Below are 17,240 nucleotides of genomic sequence, written 5' to 3'. Positions count from 1 at the left end.
TGATTTTCCCATCCCAAGCTAAACTATAAAATTAATTCCTGGTTGTATTCCTTCCATTGAACCACATAAAATTTTCTTTCTTTCTGTGTTTTACCTCTGTAAAAATCAGCTTAGTCCTATGACATTAGAAGATGTAATGGCAGCACAGACTCCTCATATATTGCCTTTGGTCTTGCTGAGTAAAAACTGCCGCTCTTACCAGGACTTCCTTTGATACCTGTGTACCATTTAGCCAGTCACTCATTCTTGATATTTGCTGTTAAACAAAATGCTCTTCAGTTGAAAAAATTGAATAAAATAAAACTGAACAATCTATCCCCTGTGGTATTTGGTGCTAAATACAATATTTTGAATGTGAAAACTGTTTTCTGAAGGCAGCTATAAAATGGTTATTCCTGGTTTCAGTAAAGTTCTCTAAATTGTTATGCCAGCATTTTTCTAATTTCTTGTTGAGTTAGGACAACTTTGGCAAGAAAATGAATTATTCTTATTTCCTGTTGCTCATTCCACTGTAGCGTTTCCTTGAATGAGAATACTTTCTGACTCCTACAAGCTGCTTCTTGGGGTTTGTTGTTGCATTTATTGTTCTGGTAGAACACAGAGGATGCTAGAATAGACAAAGTGACAGTCCTTAATGTGTTTAAAGCATAAACTCTTCACAGCCCAATAACAGTACTTCTTGTTCAAAATACAGCTGAGAGAGCTGCATTATTCAAAGTTGAGCAGAAGGCAGGGTAGATTTGCATCTTATCAACTAACTAAATCATAGGATAAATTAGGACAAGTTTTTACAAGCCCAGATTCACTTCGTCAGAAGCTGTGAAAAGACATGAACAGAACAGTGTATAAACTGGAGAGAGTGATTGGAATACAAAAGCCACGAAAGGAGGGAGAGTGGGATTGGAAGAGGCAAGCAACCTATAGCAACAGAGGGGTCACAAAAGCTAGGTAATGGGATATGATTCTGGTCCCTGTTTCAATCACACTTAACACAATGCGATTTGTAGATTACTTCTTGATTTGCAATTTCCCTTTCTTAAAAATTTAAAAGTTTTGTTGCTTAAGAGCAACTGTCCTGAGGGCAGCAATGGAATGTCCAGGGAGGTTAAAGTGTTCTGCCATAGGTAGGCTTTTGTGATTTTGTGGAGCTGATGTCAGATCATTGTTTACTTATTCTTACACATAAGGATCACTGTGAGCAGGTGATGGCATATATGACATTGTTTTAGTTGCAGGCAAATGAACCTTGGATGTTATATTTATTCAGTGTTATTTGGTCCCATAATTATGTAGTCTGTATTGATGAAGATACACATCTGGCATCTGGGGCTGTTGCAGGTCATGATGTCCTAGAATGGAAACTAGGTAGTCTGTCCTTTGAAAGATGCTGTTTTGAGGTTAGGGGACTGTCTGAAAGCTGTCTCGGGTCTGTTCCTCATACCTACTTTGAGATGGTAGTCCTCTTCCAGGAGGGGTTGGATATCATGAATGTGTTTAAGGCAGTAGTTTTCAACTTTTTTCATTTGTAGACAACTAAATATTTTTTAAATGGAAGTGCAGACCTCTTTGAAATATAAGTATGGGCATTTGCATACTTTTGATTGATCACAGTCATTTCGCACAAACCCCTTAGACATAGTCTGTGGACCCCCAGAAATCTGTGGAGCACAGGTTGAAAACCACTAGTCAGAGATGTTCAAGCTGGTGACAGTCAGAGGGGTTTTATTGTTTTTGTCCTGGGCTTGGTATTGTAGCAGGTTGAAGTTAGGTCTGAGTCTGAATTTATTTGATTGGCTTTGGTTTGGGATTGTGTTGTGATTGTAAGAATCCCTGATCCAGATGCTTAAGATGTGCATCCTGGTCAGTGGGATCAGAACAGATACAGCTATATTGTGAAGCTTGGCTGTAGATGATAGATCTAGTTGTGCACTGAGGATGAAAGCTGCTGGCATCAAAACAGTCATGACAATTGGTTGATACAGCGTCGTTGTGAAGTGGTTATTACAAATCTTCGCTCCGGTATCCAGGAAATTGATTTGCTGCATGGAGCTTTCCAGAGTTATTTTGATGGAGGGGTGCAAGTTAAAGGCCTGGTAATATTTCTCTAGAGATTCCTTCCCATGTATCCATACAGTATAGGATATAGTCACAATTAGTTATCAAAGTTTATCAAAGGAATCTAGACGTAATCATTTTAAAATCTCAACCATCTTTTTAAGATGAGATAACATGTTATAGTTTGATTCTATTTAAGGGGGACAAAATGATACAACAAAGCTTATTGTAGTCTTTCATTCAGTGTTTAAGAGCTGTCTTTGTTTAGGTTTCATTGAAGACTCTGGGGTTAGGGGGACAAACAGAATTCTCACTCAACTTTACAGAGCAGAGTTGTTTCAGGTCTGCTGATTTTATGCAATCTCTGCCTTTCCTTGTGATACTATATAGTGATTGTCTTCACCTCCACAAAGAAATTATAGAATTTATTTTAATTGCAAAACTGCTTTGAAGTTACCTTCCATATTATTAGAAAGTTTGAAGAGAATATGTTGATTCCACCATTTTTCCTCTTACAGTCATACGTAAATTGGTGCTCATCTTTTACTGAATTTCTTGATCTGCCTGCTATTAGAATTGCTACTGTTTGGTGACTCAGTGGAGTGAGTCCCCCAGCTTCCCTTCCCTTGAGCTCCATTAAGGTCTGTCTAGCAGCGATATTCACCAATGCAGTTCCTTGATCTTCCCTGACCTGGTAGTAACAAAGTTTGTTTTTGTGGGTTTTGTTTGGGCTTTCAGGGTGTAATACATACTGACCCACTGATTAGAGAACCTATCCTACCTTCATCTTTCTGAAACTTTCCATCCCTTCCAAGAATGATCCCTCTAGCATCTCACTCTTAATGATCTTTTTTGTGGCCATCACCTTGGCCAGGAAGGTGAGCCAGTTACTGGCACACACAGCAGAGTCTCCATGTATCTTGTTCCTTAAGGAGAAGAAGGCATTCTTAGATGTCATGCAGAACTCATTCACATGATAGTTTTTTGTTTTTCCCAAAAGGACAAGGCAGAAACAGCTGTGTAGGTGCAGCTCTACTATCGTACATTGGCAAAACCAATTTTCTACCAATTCTGTTTGTGATTAGGAAGTTGGCTGTTGGAAAGACTAGGCTATTTCATTCACAAAGACTATCAGACTAAATAATATTACTTTTCTCCCATACAGCCGGCCAGCATACCTTTCCTACTGACTAGCAGTGCTTACTCCACACAGTCCAAACAGTGGTGCCTGCCCACCACCTTGGGGAGGGCAAGAAGGGCCCCAAGGTGGGTGCCATGTAAGTCAACTCAGACCCAGGGTCAGGACTGGGGGTTGGATGACAGGGCTTCACAGCCATATCTTTGACACCCCTGTCTTACAGTACTCCTCTTTAAAACTGTAGTATGTATGGATCTCACAACTTGACCTCCATCTCTGCTTTTGGGGTCCTGAACTTGGATGGATTTTTTTTTTAATTAGTAGGGAACTTGTGGAGGGTCATGGCCACTCTACCCATGGTATACTTGGACAGGATTGCAGAGAGGTACAGGGAACATCCGTGGCTCAGACAGATGCTGCTACTCAAAAAAGGCTTTGACTTTGCATTTGTTGGGCAAATGCTTGCCCAGAATGGGCACCAAACAGACTTAGTCTGTTACAAAAACTGTAGTTACCATAGAGTATGTAAGCATTTTGTTCTGGTTCTGTGGAGGCAGTGAATTAAAATAGATTCATTTTACTTTTGTTATCTTGTCATAATTAATCTCTCTGTCACCGCCATCAGTATCTGCTGGAGGTGGGATTCATTTTCCACTTTTCTGCTCTATTAATAAGCATATCCAAAGATGTCATTAGAACCTGTCTTTTTGTCAAATATATGCTACATTTGGTGATGAGTCAGTTTACATTTTCATCTGCATTTCAGTCTTTCTTATCATAATATTTTGTAACTGCTAACTTAAGAGCAAGAATTATAGCTAAGTAATTTTCTAATAATGGCTAAACTCAGAACTCCTGTACTGGTGTATCATTTTAGAATATAGTGATGATGCTAATAGAATAAATGCTATTAATATTTTTATCCTATAGAATTGACATGGTTTCCTGTTAAAAGGATTTCCATTCTTTTCTTTTTCTTTTTTCCTAGAAATTTGTGTAAACAAAGCATGACTTTAGAAAGGTGTTTACGGGATTTTTTTTGCTATCAGTGTATATTCCTAAATTAATGAAAGAAATGTTTTCATTGTTGTATGGTCTGCATAGATTAACATTCAGTGTATTATTGTACTAAACTATGTGGAGAGTTCTTCAAAGGTGTATATCATACACATTTACCTATACATGAAACTGAGGCACTTACAGGGAAAGTGTATATAATTATGTATATTCCTGTGCAAATACTAAGTTTTAAGATACATTTTTTTTTTAGTTTTTGATGTGAGAGATGTATTTTCCATCTAATAGTGTCTTGTTTGTTTTTGGGGATAATAATGTAGCTGTCTTGTAGCTTTTTCCATTTCAGTTTAGTTTTCACATTTTATTGCTTTGTTATTATTAGGGATCCTGGTTTTCTCTGATAAAATAAAATAAAATCCCCAATTTTCAGATTGGGGGGGGAAGTAACCCAAAATCCAAATTTTTCCATGATCAAAATGAAACACCACTAATATGTGGGTGCACACACGCACACTAGTGGCATTTAATTTTGATCATGGAAAAATTTGGATTTTGGATTACTTTTTTTCCATCTGAAAATTGAGGATTTTATTTTTATCAGAGAAAACCAGAATCCCTGGTTATTATATAGTGTTGAGTCAGCCCATCAGTATCACAAGTTTGTTGTATTTGAAAAGTACTCAAAATTGTATCATGTTTGTCTTCAAAATATTTATGATGGTACAGTAACAAAAATCTAGACATTCATACTGTATTAGCTACAATGGTATTGGAGTAGCTAATTAGCACTAATCTAAATGTTGCTTCAAGTTAGTAAGATTTAGAAGCTGAATATTTTGTAAGATCCCCAAGAATCTCCAGGAAGCAAAAATTTGTGCCCAGCTAATATCTTATCATGAAGTTACATCCGCCATATAAATTTACCATTTTTGGGTGAACAAGAGTTTTAGGTTAACTGCTTAAATTTGCAGCAAAATAATGCTTCAGAGTAGAAGCCACACCTTTGAAACAGATTAAACATTTGTCATGCTTTGTGGGCAACTCCCTAGATGTATTGGAGAGAAATTTTTAACACCATTCTCCGTTCCTGTCCTTCCAAATGAAAAGAGAATATGAGATGTAGAAACCCTAAATAAAATTCCATTTTCTTTGTCGCTGATAATGTTCAGACATACTCTTTGGTTCCCAGTACATGTTGCCCTATATCCATGAGATTTAAAATCCAAAGAGTGAAGACATTCAATTAGTCAACATCAAGGTTTGCATCGATTGTGTTGCAGGTGCGTTGATTCCATTGAAGCTCGACATCAGCGCACATGTGCCCTATTTGAGTAATTTTAAAACATGGAGACTGTGAGGATTTTCTGGATGAGAGAAAATGTCTGGCTGGAAGAAACATCAGAAACATCAGTCTCAGAAAAGGTATAAGACTGTCTACACAGGAAGGTAGGCTGTCTCCCCTGAAGACCTTTTCTTTTCCCCTCATAAAAGATGGCTTTATCTATCTTTTATTTGGAAAGCTAACTTAATTTAAGGCAAGTTATGACTGAGTCTTTTGGCCCAGCGCCGTCCGTTAACTGCTGGTACGTAGCACAAGGATGTGAAGGACATTTCTTTCTGTTCTGAGTATCTTTACATTTTAAGGCAGAAGAGAAGCAACCAGGTTATACCAGCTGTTGTTCATACACAGCTCAGAAGGTTAGTTTTAGAGAGAGACTAAATTCTGTGTTAGAACTTTAGGGATGAAATCTGTGATAAACTCATTAACCAGATCCTAAATACTGTGGTAACATAGCAAAATATAATTAATCTTTGGATAAGAAGGCAGAGAGAAAATTGGGGAATCTTAAAAAGGGTAGAAAGTAGGAAGGCAGGAGATTCCATCGAGCAGTGCTAGGATTTGATTATCATTATAGTGAGGATTGCAATTGTAATATAATATGTACATGAATGGTGGCTGGTTTGGTTTTCCTGAAGGAAGCACAGACTTCATAAAATATCAGCTACAGAGAATTAATTGGAAGGCTTAAGTACAGACAGTCAAAAAGCCTGAGCCTGAATCGATTCAATCTTTGCAGGTTAGTCTAAACTGAGTAGATAGAACCAAGAAGCAAATGAATAAACATTCACTTTTGATTCCAGAAATGCAGCCACACGCCTGCATGGCTCAGGCTAGAAGCTGAGGGGTGCTAGAGCAAGCTCTCCCTTCTCTTCAGCAGTGGCTGCAAGGCTAGAGGCAAGCTGGGAGAAAAGCCCTCCAAGCTTTTCTCCCCACCATGCTTGAACTTGGGGGGAGGCCGGGGATGTGGCCAGGCCCTGGCAGGCCATTTGAGTATGACTGGGGGAGAGTTTAACCCCCCACCCCAGCCTGTGCAGATGCCAGCCAGGGTGTCCTTGGAGGGGGAGGGAGGAAGCAGCCCCTGCCAGGCTTTTCCCTTGCTCCCTGGTGGGTGGGGGGGGGCGGTCCAGCCCCTGGCACCAGGCCAGCATTCTGAGGCAAAGGAGGGGGAGGGGAGTGGGGTTTAAACCCTCTCTCCCACTGACATGGGACCCTAGTTGGGGTCTGCTTGGCAGGGGCGCAGCAGCCTCTGCCTGGCTTTGCTTCGCTTGTTGTTCCAGCAGCCAGCCTGCTGAGGTGGAGGGAAGGAGGGGGGTTTAACCCCCCTCCTCCCCCAGGGGACCCCAGCTCGGATCTGCCTGGCAGAGGCACAGCATCCCCTGTCAGGCTTTTCCTTGTTTGCCACTCATGCAGAGGGGCGGGGGCATGGCCAGACACTGGCCCCAGGCTGGCATGCTGAGGGTCCTCTCCTCTGCCTCAGCATGCCAGCCCAGGGTCGGCATCTAGCCATGCCCCCGCCCCCTCTGCATGAGCGGGGAAAAGCCTGGGAGGGCCCCTGCCAGGCAGATGTGGACCCAGGGTCCCATGCCAGTGGCAGAGAGGGTTTAAACTCCTCTCCCTCCACTCTGTCTCAGCATGCCAGCTCAGGGCTGGTGTCTGGCCATGCCCCTGCCTCCTCTGCTTTGGTGGCAAGTGAGGAAAAAGCCTGTGAGGGGCTGCTCTGGCCCCACCATGCAGACCTGGCTATGGTCCCAAGCAGAGTTTCCCACCCCCTTTTTAGCCAGTGGAAGCAGTGATAGTGCTCCAGCTAGGGAGCAGAGGGGCAGAGTCAACCCTGCTCCACTAGAGTAGACAGCACAGCACAGCCCAGAGCTGCAAAGCATCCTGGTATGCTGGGGGACTGTGAGTTAACTTGAACTAGGAAGGGGTCTGGGATAGACATTCCATAAACTAGTTTGACCTAAATTAGTCAAGTCTGATAACTACATTCAACCAAGCTTATCTTAAACCTGTTTCAGCCAATTTGAAAGCAGTTTATGCACATTGAACTTCTGTTTTATTACAGGTTTAAACCGGTTTCTGATCACGTAAACCAGTTTATATGTAACTTCTCTCCCTAGCCCAAGTGCTGCAATTTACTGACCATTTTATCATCACAGAGATTTTAGAAAAGAGTTGTCTTTGCAAGCACTGATTTTTACAATGAATTGGTACCCTTTTAATAGTTAAGATCCAGCAAAATAGTCTCAACAGCACTGTTTTCAGATTCTCTGCTACAAAGCTGAAATAGACAATTGTGGTAACAGGAATAGCAAAGCTTGTCTGAAAGCTTTAGTTTTCAGTATTGCCATGCATTTTTTTTCCCATATACAGAGAACTAGTATGGATCAAGCCAGTTCTGAACATGTAACCATAAAGACATTAAGGTCACAACAGATTAGGTTCTAATACCTGTCTTCTCAAAATCTTAGTCTATATTGGTGGTACCCAATTTATCCAGCCCCATGGAATGGATGAGTGGCATGGAGTTGTGAATGCCTTGGCATGGCCCATGGGCCGTGCATAGAGAATGACCTGTTAAGAAATAAGTGATTTGTCTTAAGCATATCTGGTCACAACTGGGCCGTATGCCATAGCTAGTAGTAGTTCCTTAGATAGGTATTTGTTCCAGTTACTGTCCTTTTGAACAGCTGCTTGATGGAAGATGCATAGCACGCTGAAACTAGGTTACATACATAAATACTGTTGTGTAGGTTGGTACAACTGCTATGGTTGAATTAGCAAAGTGAGTGGTAGCCACAGCAGTGAATGTGGTTTTTTCCAAACCAAAACAGTTATTCCATCCTATTATTTGTGACAGATTTTTTTTTTGTAACTTGTAAAAAATGGAATTAACAGTAGAAGTCTCCTTTACCAGCACTAGGGAGAAACTACAGGTGGAAAACAAGGTTATGGCTTTGTATCTTTTCAGACTTTTAAAATAAGACCTAAGGCTGCTATCTTGCAAGGGCATTCCCATACATAACTGTTCCCAGGACAGTTTCACTGACTTTTGTGAGTGAGCAGATTGCGTGCGTTAAGTACCTACAGAATGTTATGTTGCTTCCTTGATTTAAAAACATCAGCACTTTTAAAAAAAATCAACAATCTCCCCCCCTTTTCAGTTCTTTATGCGAAGTATTAACGTGTAACTTTTAGCTGGGATAGCGTTTAAGGCAAGCACTTTTATAAAAAAATAAATAAATAAATAACATTGCCTATTTATGCAAAAAGCCAAAGTCTACAGAGACTCTAGGATAGGTTCATAATTCTAAGTAATGACATGTCTTTTTAATAATCTGTTAACTTTGCGAAACTTTTATATGTACTAAAATGTATAGAGAGTAATAATGGCTAAAAGGTAGATTTGGTATAAAGAGGAAAAACAATTGAAGAGATCTCTTTTTTTTCAATGTGAGGTAGGGTAGCAGGAGTGGAAAGAAGTTTTCTGTACCTACATGCGAATGGGCTTCGGAAGCATGGCTGAGCTGGGCCAGAGGCTTTGCTTTCATCAGTGAGAGGCAGGGAGGCAGAAGGAAACAGCGTGGAATGAAGTTTTGGGGTATTGTTCTGTGAGTCTGTTATTTATCTTTTTTATTGTAAGCTGCTGTGAGCCTTTCTGTGTGGGGTGGGATATAAATCTAAAGAATACGTAATATACAGGTATAAGCTTGATTTTTTGCAAGCGTCTGACCCAAGCTCACAGATTTGAACGAGTAATTCTGAGAGAGGATTGGTCACTTATAAGATTTAGCTGCACCACATAAGAGGTTTGGATTATATTTCTAGCTCTGCCAGAAGTGGTCGGTGCAATCTTTGAATTACTTCCTTTGTAAAATGGGGAGAAGTTGAAATGTCTGTAATCATCTGTGAGGAAAATATGAAGCTTTGTTCATTAAGGTACACTAAAAGATAAGAGAATTGTAAACACCAATCAGTACATGAGGTGAAGATTGTGTATATGTAGTCTTCTAGCTCACAGTGCTGATTCTTCATTGCTATCAAATTCAAGCTAAATTGCAAGTAACTCAAATTCAAGTTAAAATGCACGTGTTACACCTGCATGATTTTGTAGCGATAACAGTGTAGTAAAACTGCTCCAGCTTTAACCCTGATTCATTCAGGGTCAAAGTTAGGGTAGTTCAGGCAACTAGCATTGCTATAGGATAATGTAGATTTAACAAGTACAATGTAATAATTGCTGTGTGCTCCTGAGCAGCTGGTCTTCCCTTCCCTGTTATATCAGTTAAATTGTACATTTGTCCGTACCCAAATTCTGTATCTTATATATGTATTGTGGTCCCTCCCCTCCCGTACTTCATAACATAGTCAAATATTGAAGGATTTTCTGGGAAGGCATTAGTTCTGGCCTCAGAACTGTTTCCTTGTCATACTTCCAGTTCTTGTGTCAAGCGAGATCTTTGTTTATGTTGCATAACTTTTAATACATTTTTTTTAAAATGACTAAGGTGTCTTTGGTTTAACGCCTCAAAAATAAATTAAAGCCCAGGCAGAAATCAGACAGTTGAAATATCACCCTAATCATTGAGGCTTTAGTTATTCAATGAAAACCAATATTCATATTTGTAAACTGTTTAGACCAGGAGTGCTCAACCCCCAGCCCACAGGCCAAATCTGACCCACAGAGCCATGCCTTCTGGCCAATGGGGATCCCTACAAGTTGGGAATATGGTGGTGTGACTGTGGTGGACCAGATCCAGGCCCACTTGGGCCATTGCCGTGCAGGGGGATCAGGGTTGGCCTTTCTCCAGATCAGAGCAGGCTTTTCCTCCCTACTCTACTTGCAGTGTATCTGTAGTAGATTTTTTTTCAGATAATCACTGAGAATAAGGGCCAGCTTAGTGTTTAGAAAAATAATACTCTGGGTCGCCAAATAAATGTGTATTAAAGTGTTTTACAAAACTAGTTAGAAATTCCAGTCATGATTTCAGTTTTCATAACCTGAATGATGCTGGAGACTTAAAACTACCATTTTACTGATGAGTCCTAGCGGGATGTCCAGTATTGCAAAATTGAATACAACAGAAATAAAGTTTCAAATCTGAAGGAATCCTTAAATTTTCTATTAGCATCATAAAAGTTTCCCTCTTGTTGAGACCCCATTGCCATTTAATTATGAAGGTACTGAATAAACTACTTCTTAATAAATAATTTGGGACATTTTTTAATATTTACATGTAATAAAACTGTCATATTTAAAAGACGAGTTTGTAGCTTACTCCTCTAACTATGAAATGAAGTAGAATTGTATTGTTCCCTTTAATTAGATGATTGTAGCTTATAGAGATCAACTTTTGTTCAGTTTTAGGCCTGTCTAATACATTTAGGCTGCTTGCAGATGTGAAAAAAACCCAAGCTTTACTGGAAGAAGCAGTGCATTACTTTGACTGGTTATGCTGTGTCTGTATAGATCAGGTGCTTCAGCAGGGCTTTTTGGCACTTTTAGCTAAAGCTGATTCAATCAGCTATTAGATAAAAGTGCCAAAGAAGCCCCACTAAAGTGCTTGATCTATACCAATGTTGGGTGATCTGGGTTCAATTAAGATGCTGCTGCTTCTTGGCATGTGCTGTGCTCGGCTTGGAAGTGTGCCCACTTTACTTTAAAGTGCTGCTACTTTTTTTTTTTATGTCTACAAGCAGCCTTGGTGCTCTGCAACACCCAGAGATTATAGCCCTGTGTGTTGGGGAATGAACTTCATCACAGTTTTGCTGTTTATGCTTGGGATTACTAACGTTGTGGAAAAGGGTAGGAAGTAAGCAAAGTCTCTGATGAAACATACTTTTTCTGTGACCCTTTTGCCATTCTGCCTTTTATGGAGAGAGGGGTTATATTTTTGCCTCTTTCAAGCACAGGTCAGATATACAGAACTTTAGACTTGGCCTAATAAGGGAAAAGATCTGTTAGGGCATAGATGCTCCTGAAATGCAGAATTATTACTTCTTGCATGCATTCTGGTGTCCTTTGTGACAGATTCTCACTACTTCTCTTTGGGTAATATTATATATTCCTGCCAAACAGTGTGGGTTTTATGAAAAGCTGTAAAATGGCATTAGTCCTTAGTTCCCAGACAAACTGTTTAACTTTGCTCAGAACCAGGGGCACTTAGAAATCTGCAAGGGATTTTGATGAAATCATTTTACTATTCTCTTGCCTACAGCCATAAGATTTCATTAGTGATGGGACAGAGAAGTTTATGCCTTCATTCTTCTGAAAAACTCTGGCTGACACTGGTCCAAAAGGTACATATAGAACAATTTAAGACTGAAAAGATCTTCATTTATATATCGGGTTATGATGCATCCCAGTTTGGCCAGGACAATACCAGATTTCATTGGCTGTCCTGGCAGCCCAGCCAGTTGGTGAAAACTGAAACACAAGTCCCAGAATCGGCCCCCTAACACGATCCCTTCTTTCTCTGCTGACTCTACTGCACATGAGTGTATGCCAGCAAGTTGAACTTAGGGAAAACAGTGCCTTGGGTGAACTTGTATTTTGCACTCCCCCCACCCCACAGATCAGGGGAACTGCTGGAGGCAGGGGTGTGGGGCACAGTTCGCAGGGAGGCAGAGTGGCATGGTGTGCCGAGCAGGTACCACTGCTGTGCAGGAGCAAGGTGTGTGGACTGGAGCAGGTGCCACACTGTCCACATGTGACTGGCCCAGCAGCTCCTGACCAGCAGCTGGAGGCAGAGGTGGGCTGGGCTGGCACTGCTTCAGTCCATCTGCCTTGCTCCTACATAACATTAGCAGTGCTGCCTGGCACACCATGCCCCTCCACCTTCACTTGAAACACAGTGTCCTGGATTTCCTTAATAATATGGTCATTACATACACTTATACCAAATACCATCATAATCCAACAGACACACTGCAGAAATCCAATACAGTGTAAACAGAAATTCATACTTGTCATCCTAAAACTATTTTTGCTGGATTCTGTGAATAATCAATACTACTGGTAAGCCTGACTTCTCAAGTTACTAGTTCTGACTATATATTATTAGACCAGGCATGTTTGGCATTTGTTTTGAGATTATCTGTGAACTATAGTTGCTGCAGATTATCATAGATATTTGCTTTAGAGCTGAAGTGGAGTAGAGACCACGTCTACTCTAAAAACTTTTTTCCACAATACTTTCAACTCATGGGACTCTGTCTGCTACTTTCATATAATTACCAGCAATTATATTAAAAGTTTACCATTGATATGTGTCCTTATCATCACGTTTACCTGTTTTAGTACTTTCCGTAGTCTAGCACTTCCTAGTTTATGCAGCACAAGAAAGCTTCATAAAAAGGCTTATACCAGGGAATGGATTACCTTTAAAACAGGCACATAGAGGACCAGCTGCAACATGTAGGACAGATTTGTTTAGATTGTTTTCCTACGTACGGACTTGAGAGAAAGTGACTGGGTGACCCAGTTACTTGGCTCTAGTAAGTTGTCTGTTTTGCACTGCAGAACATCTAGAACCAATTCATACTATATCAGCTGATTAAACCCTGTAGGTAGTACTCAACAGTGTTAGGCACAGTTATCTTAACTATTGTATTGTGTAAGAACAAACAGTATTCAGAATTAACAGTGTCAGTGTGGCTATAACTGGTGCAGTGTACATAAGGCTCAAAAATTTCAATATTAGAAATCACAGAAAATTAGGGTTGGAAGGGACCTCAGGAGATCTTCTAATCCAACCCCCTGCTCAAAGCAGGACCAGCCGCAACTAGACAATCCCAGCCAAGGCTTTGTCTAGCTAGGTCTTAAAAACCTCCAAGGATGGAAATTCCACCACTTGTTTGGATAACGTTTCAGTGTTTTATTACCCTCTGAGTGAGAGAGTTTTTCCTGATATCTAACCTAACCTTCCTTTGCTGCATCTTGAAACCATTGTTCCTTGTTCTGTCATCTGCCACCACAGTGTAGCTCCATCCTCTTTGGACCCACCCTTCAGGTAGTTGAAGGCTGCTATTAAATCCCCTCTGTCTTCTCTTCTCTAGACTAAATAAACCCAGTTCACTCAGCCTGTCCTCATAAGTCATGTCCCCCAGCCCTCTCACCATTTTTGTTGCCCTCCACTGGACTCTCCAATTTGTTCACATCCTTTTTGTGTTCAGTTTTGGGCCCCCCACTACAGTACTGCAGATGTGGCCTCACCAGTGCTGAATACAGGAAAACAGTCACTTCCCTTGATCTGCTGGCAGCACTCCTACTAATGCAGCCCCGTATGCTGTTAGCCTTTTTGGCAACCAGAGCACACTTTTGGCTCATTCAGCTTTTTGTCCACTAACTCCCAGGTCCTTTCTCCAGAGCTGCTACCTAGCCAGTCAGTCCCTAGCCTGCACTGATTTTTTTTAATTCTAAGTGTAGGACTTTGCACTTGTCCTTATTGAACTGCAAGAGATTTCTTTTGATCCAATCCTCCAATTTGTCTAGATCTCTCTGAATCCTAACCCTACGCTCTAGTGTATCTGCTTTCCCCTCAACTTGGTGTCATCTGGAGACCTGCTGAGGATGCACTCCATCCCATCTTCCAGGTCATTGATGAAGATACTGAACAGAACTGGCCCCAGGACTGACGCCTGGGGCACTCCACTCCAGTTGTCAACTAGATATCGAGTCATTAACTACTACCTTCTGAGCCCAATGATCCAACAGGTTTTTTGTCCACCTTACAGTCTGTTCATCCAACCCATACTTCCTTAGCTTTCCTGCAAGAACTTTGTAGGAAACTGTATCAAAAGCCTTGCTAAATTCAAGGTATACCACATCCACTGGTCTCTACATCCAGAGACTCATTACAGAAGGCAGTAAGGTCAGTGAGGTATGCCTTGCCCCTGGTGAATCCATGCTGACTTTTCCTAATCAACTTCTTCTCCAAGTGCTTAAAAATGGATTCCTTGAGGGACCTGCTCCATGATTTTTCCAGCAAATATTATTCTTTCTATTAAAGGAATGACAAACTCATCACACAGGGTTGGCACCTAAGTTGGATGTTTCCACTACCACCATTTGCAATGCGATTTTTCTTGTAATGTTGACATTTTCAGTAGGCTTGAAAATTAAACTCCTGTTTAGATGGAGGGGAGGAGGAGGTCATCCATCAAATTTATTTCAGACCGTGTGCTCCATGTGTGGTTTTTGCCTACCCTAGAATATTTTTGTGCTTGTTTTATAAGAATATCTGCACCTGTTCGAATATGTTGTTACTTCATAAAAATAGGAATTATTGATTAGAAACAACTCATTCTGTAGGGCTTAAAAGGAAAATAACCAAGAAAATTTTTCATAGCAGCAGATCAGGAGTCGGCATAAGGCACAAAGAAATTGAGAAAAGACACTCGCTAGGAAAAATGGAGAAAGTGATATATCTGTATTCCCTTCTTTTTGTTTATGCATTAAGTTGTAAAATAGATATTTAATTTGAGTATAACTTCAACTTTTACTGCACCTTGTGTTTGTAGTTGTCAGCCACGTGCTTAGTAGGGCAGGGGTATCAAACCTAATTATGTTGGTGGGTCTGTAAAGCATCGCCACCTCCCAGGAGCAGGGCCAGGCAGCGGGAGGGGGGCAAAGGTAGAGGTGCCCCTCTGTGGGCCATGCAGGTGCCAGGTGGACGCAGGGGGGGAGAGGAAGTTTGCACACGGATGCCACCGCTGCTCCACACCTGTCTGTATGCCGCCATCCCCCGCCCCATTCCACGTCTGGCTGCACGCCACCCCTCCCCCCGCTGCTCTGTGTCTGGCCATGAGCCATCCTCCTGCTCTGTGTCAGCCACGGGGGGGTACACTTACTAAAAAGGTTGAAAAACCCCTGCTTTAGCTAGATGATCTCAAGGGGTTTCTAGATCTTTTCAAAGAAATCACAGCTGTTCTTCAATTCGTCTGTGAAGGAGGTCAGAAATGGACCCACAAGCTAGTAAATATCTTCCATTCCACTTACGGTAGGTAGTGCCACCTTTGCCACATAAGAAGAGCAGCAATGGACCCTGCTAAACTAGTCTGGCAAACTCCAGCTACAAGAGTCCTGACCTGATTTTATGTGAGGAGGACAAGAAATAATGAGTCTGTGTTTGGCGGAGGAGGAGGGAGATTATTTCTGTGCTAATTCAGTTCCAGTGTTTCTGATTAGGCTAGTGGAGAAAAAGAAATAATTCCAAAATTGAATCATGACAAGAAAAAAGGAATCATTGTGATTTAGATTTATTTAGACCTAGATGTACTCCATGAGCCTGCAGTTCACATGTGATTTTTGGGGTGTGCATGAGACTTGCTTCCTTTTGGTGGATACATTTTTACCTTTAAATAATACTTTTTCACTTAGAAGGGCCTGAGAGCTAGTCATTACTCCTTTGGCCAGTCCTACAGTCCTGCTTTCACCACAGATTTTTCAGAGCTGTCCAAAGGATGTTGTCCTAGCCCACTGTGGGGCATGGTAGTGTCAGCCTGGACAGTACTAGTCACCCTGGAATTCCCTAGTACTGCAAGTCTTGCAGTAAGAGAAAGATACTGCATATAATTGCAAGGGAGGACATAACCCTTATGGTGTGGGCAGAGGGGTGAGTTTCTGCTTCCTCTGATCCCTCTGAACCAGAGCTCTCTACTAACTCCACAAAACTTAGTCAAACTCATCTTGATAGCATTAGCCTGCTGAGGCAATTCTGGTTCCTCAGTATATTGTTTCTTGTCTGCCTACCCCAAAGATCAGCCTACCCCAAAGATCAGCTTGACTCTCAGATCTGTTGATCCAGAATGGGGTAGGGCAGGAGTCAAAAATGTTTTCTGGCATTCTGCTGGTATGGCCCAACTCAGGTTATGGGGTGGTCAAGCACTGAGCCCTGGCCACTGCCTCTGCTTCTCCCACTGCCTGACTGTGACTGCAGTGCATGGAGAGTTCTCCCTTCACCACAGTCCCAGGTGCCAATTGTGGTGTGGTGCAGAAAGAGCACCCCCAGTACCATATGTAACTTCTTACAGCTGACCAGCAGAAAAATTCACAAGGTATTTTTATACTGTGGAAGTATTTAGAATTTGTTTCCCTTTATGATACTAGTCAGCGTGGGATTAGGCTATTGAAACAGGTTTAGCATAACATATATTTTGACCAACCGTTGCGATGCCAGGCATAATTAACAGTAATTTATAATTCATCAGTAATGACTAGTCAGTGGTTTAACTTGCTATAAAATTGGATAGCTTCACTCTAAAAGATGCATTTCTTTCTGTGTCCCTTTTCTTGATTGTCTGTTTGCCATAAACCTCTCGTGTTCCTCTTCTCTCTCACCCTGAGACTTTTTATTCCAAACCTGCCTTCCCTTCCCTTTTTTGTCCTCACCTCCTTTCCTCCTCCTTCACATTTAGCTCATCATTTCTTAAGTAAAGCTTCCCAAGGAAAAGAAATTGAATTGACTTTTCAGTGTTGTGGAACTATCGCATCATTTACAGTATGCCCATTGTTTACTCTGTTTGCAATCGCCACCCCACTCCATGGCTTTTATCCATGTTGTCCCATTTTGTGAGCAGAGATTATCTGTCTGCTTCTCTGTTCAGTGACTAGCACAGGAAGACCCCATTCTTGCTTGGCACTTAAAATATCCCTAGTGATCCACACAAATATCCCTAGTGATCCAAACA

General features: G+C 41.3%; 1 protein-coding gene across 3 annotated transcripts in view; it reads left to right on the top strand.

The window, feature by feature from the left end:
* NAA16 (N(alpha)-acetyltransferase 16, NatA auxiliary subunit) overlaps positions 1 to 17,240 on the top strand; it is a 126,592-nt gene that overhangs the window by 72,281 nt on the left and 37,071 nt on the right. Inside the window, exon 10 of one of the 3 annotated variants that reach the window (XM_019524838.1) lies at positions 5,491 to 5,577. The exons of the other annotated variants lie outside the window; for them this stretch is intronic. Within the exon in view, the coding sequence (XP_019380383.1) occupies positions 5,491 to 5,499 (9 nt within the window). The 3' untranslated portion in view covers positions 5,500 to 5,577. Of the gene's footprint in view, positions 1 to 5,490; positions 5,578 to 17,240 lie in introns of those variants that run through there. 3 annotated transcript variants of the gene reach the window in all.

Source organism: Gavialis gangeticus, unplaced genomic scaffold (assembly GCF_001723915.1).
Source record: "Gavialis gangeticus isolate Ggan-Ray unplaced genomic scaffold, GavGan_comp1, whole genome shotgun sequence".
Lineage (NCBI taxonomy): Eukaryota > Metazoa > Chordata > Crocodylia > Gavialidae > Gavialis > Gavialis gangeticus.
The sequence above is the reverse complement of the archived record's forward strand: the minus strand, read 5'-3'. Positions and strand labels throughout refer to the sequence as shown.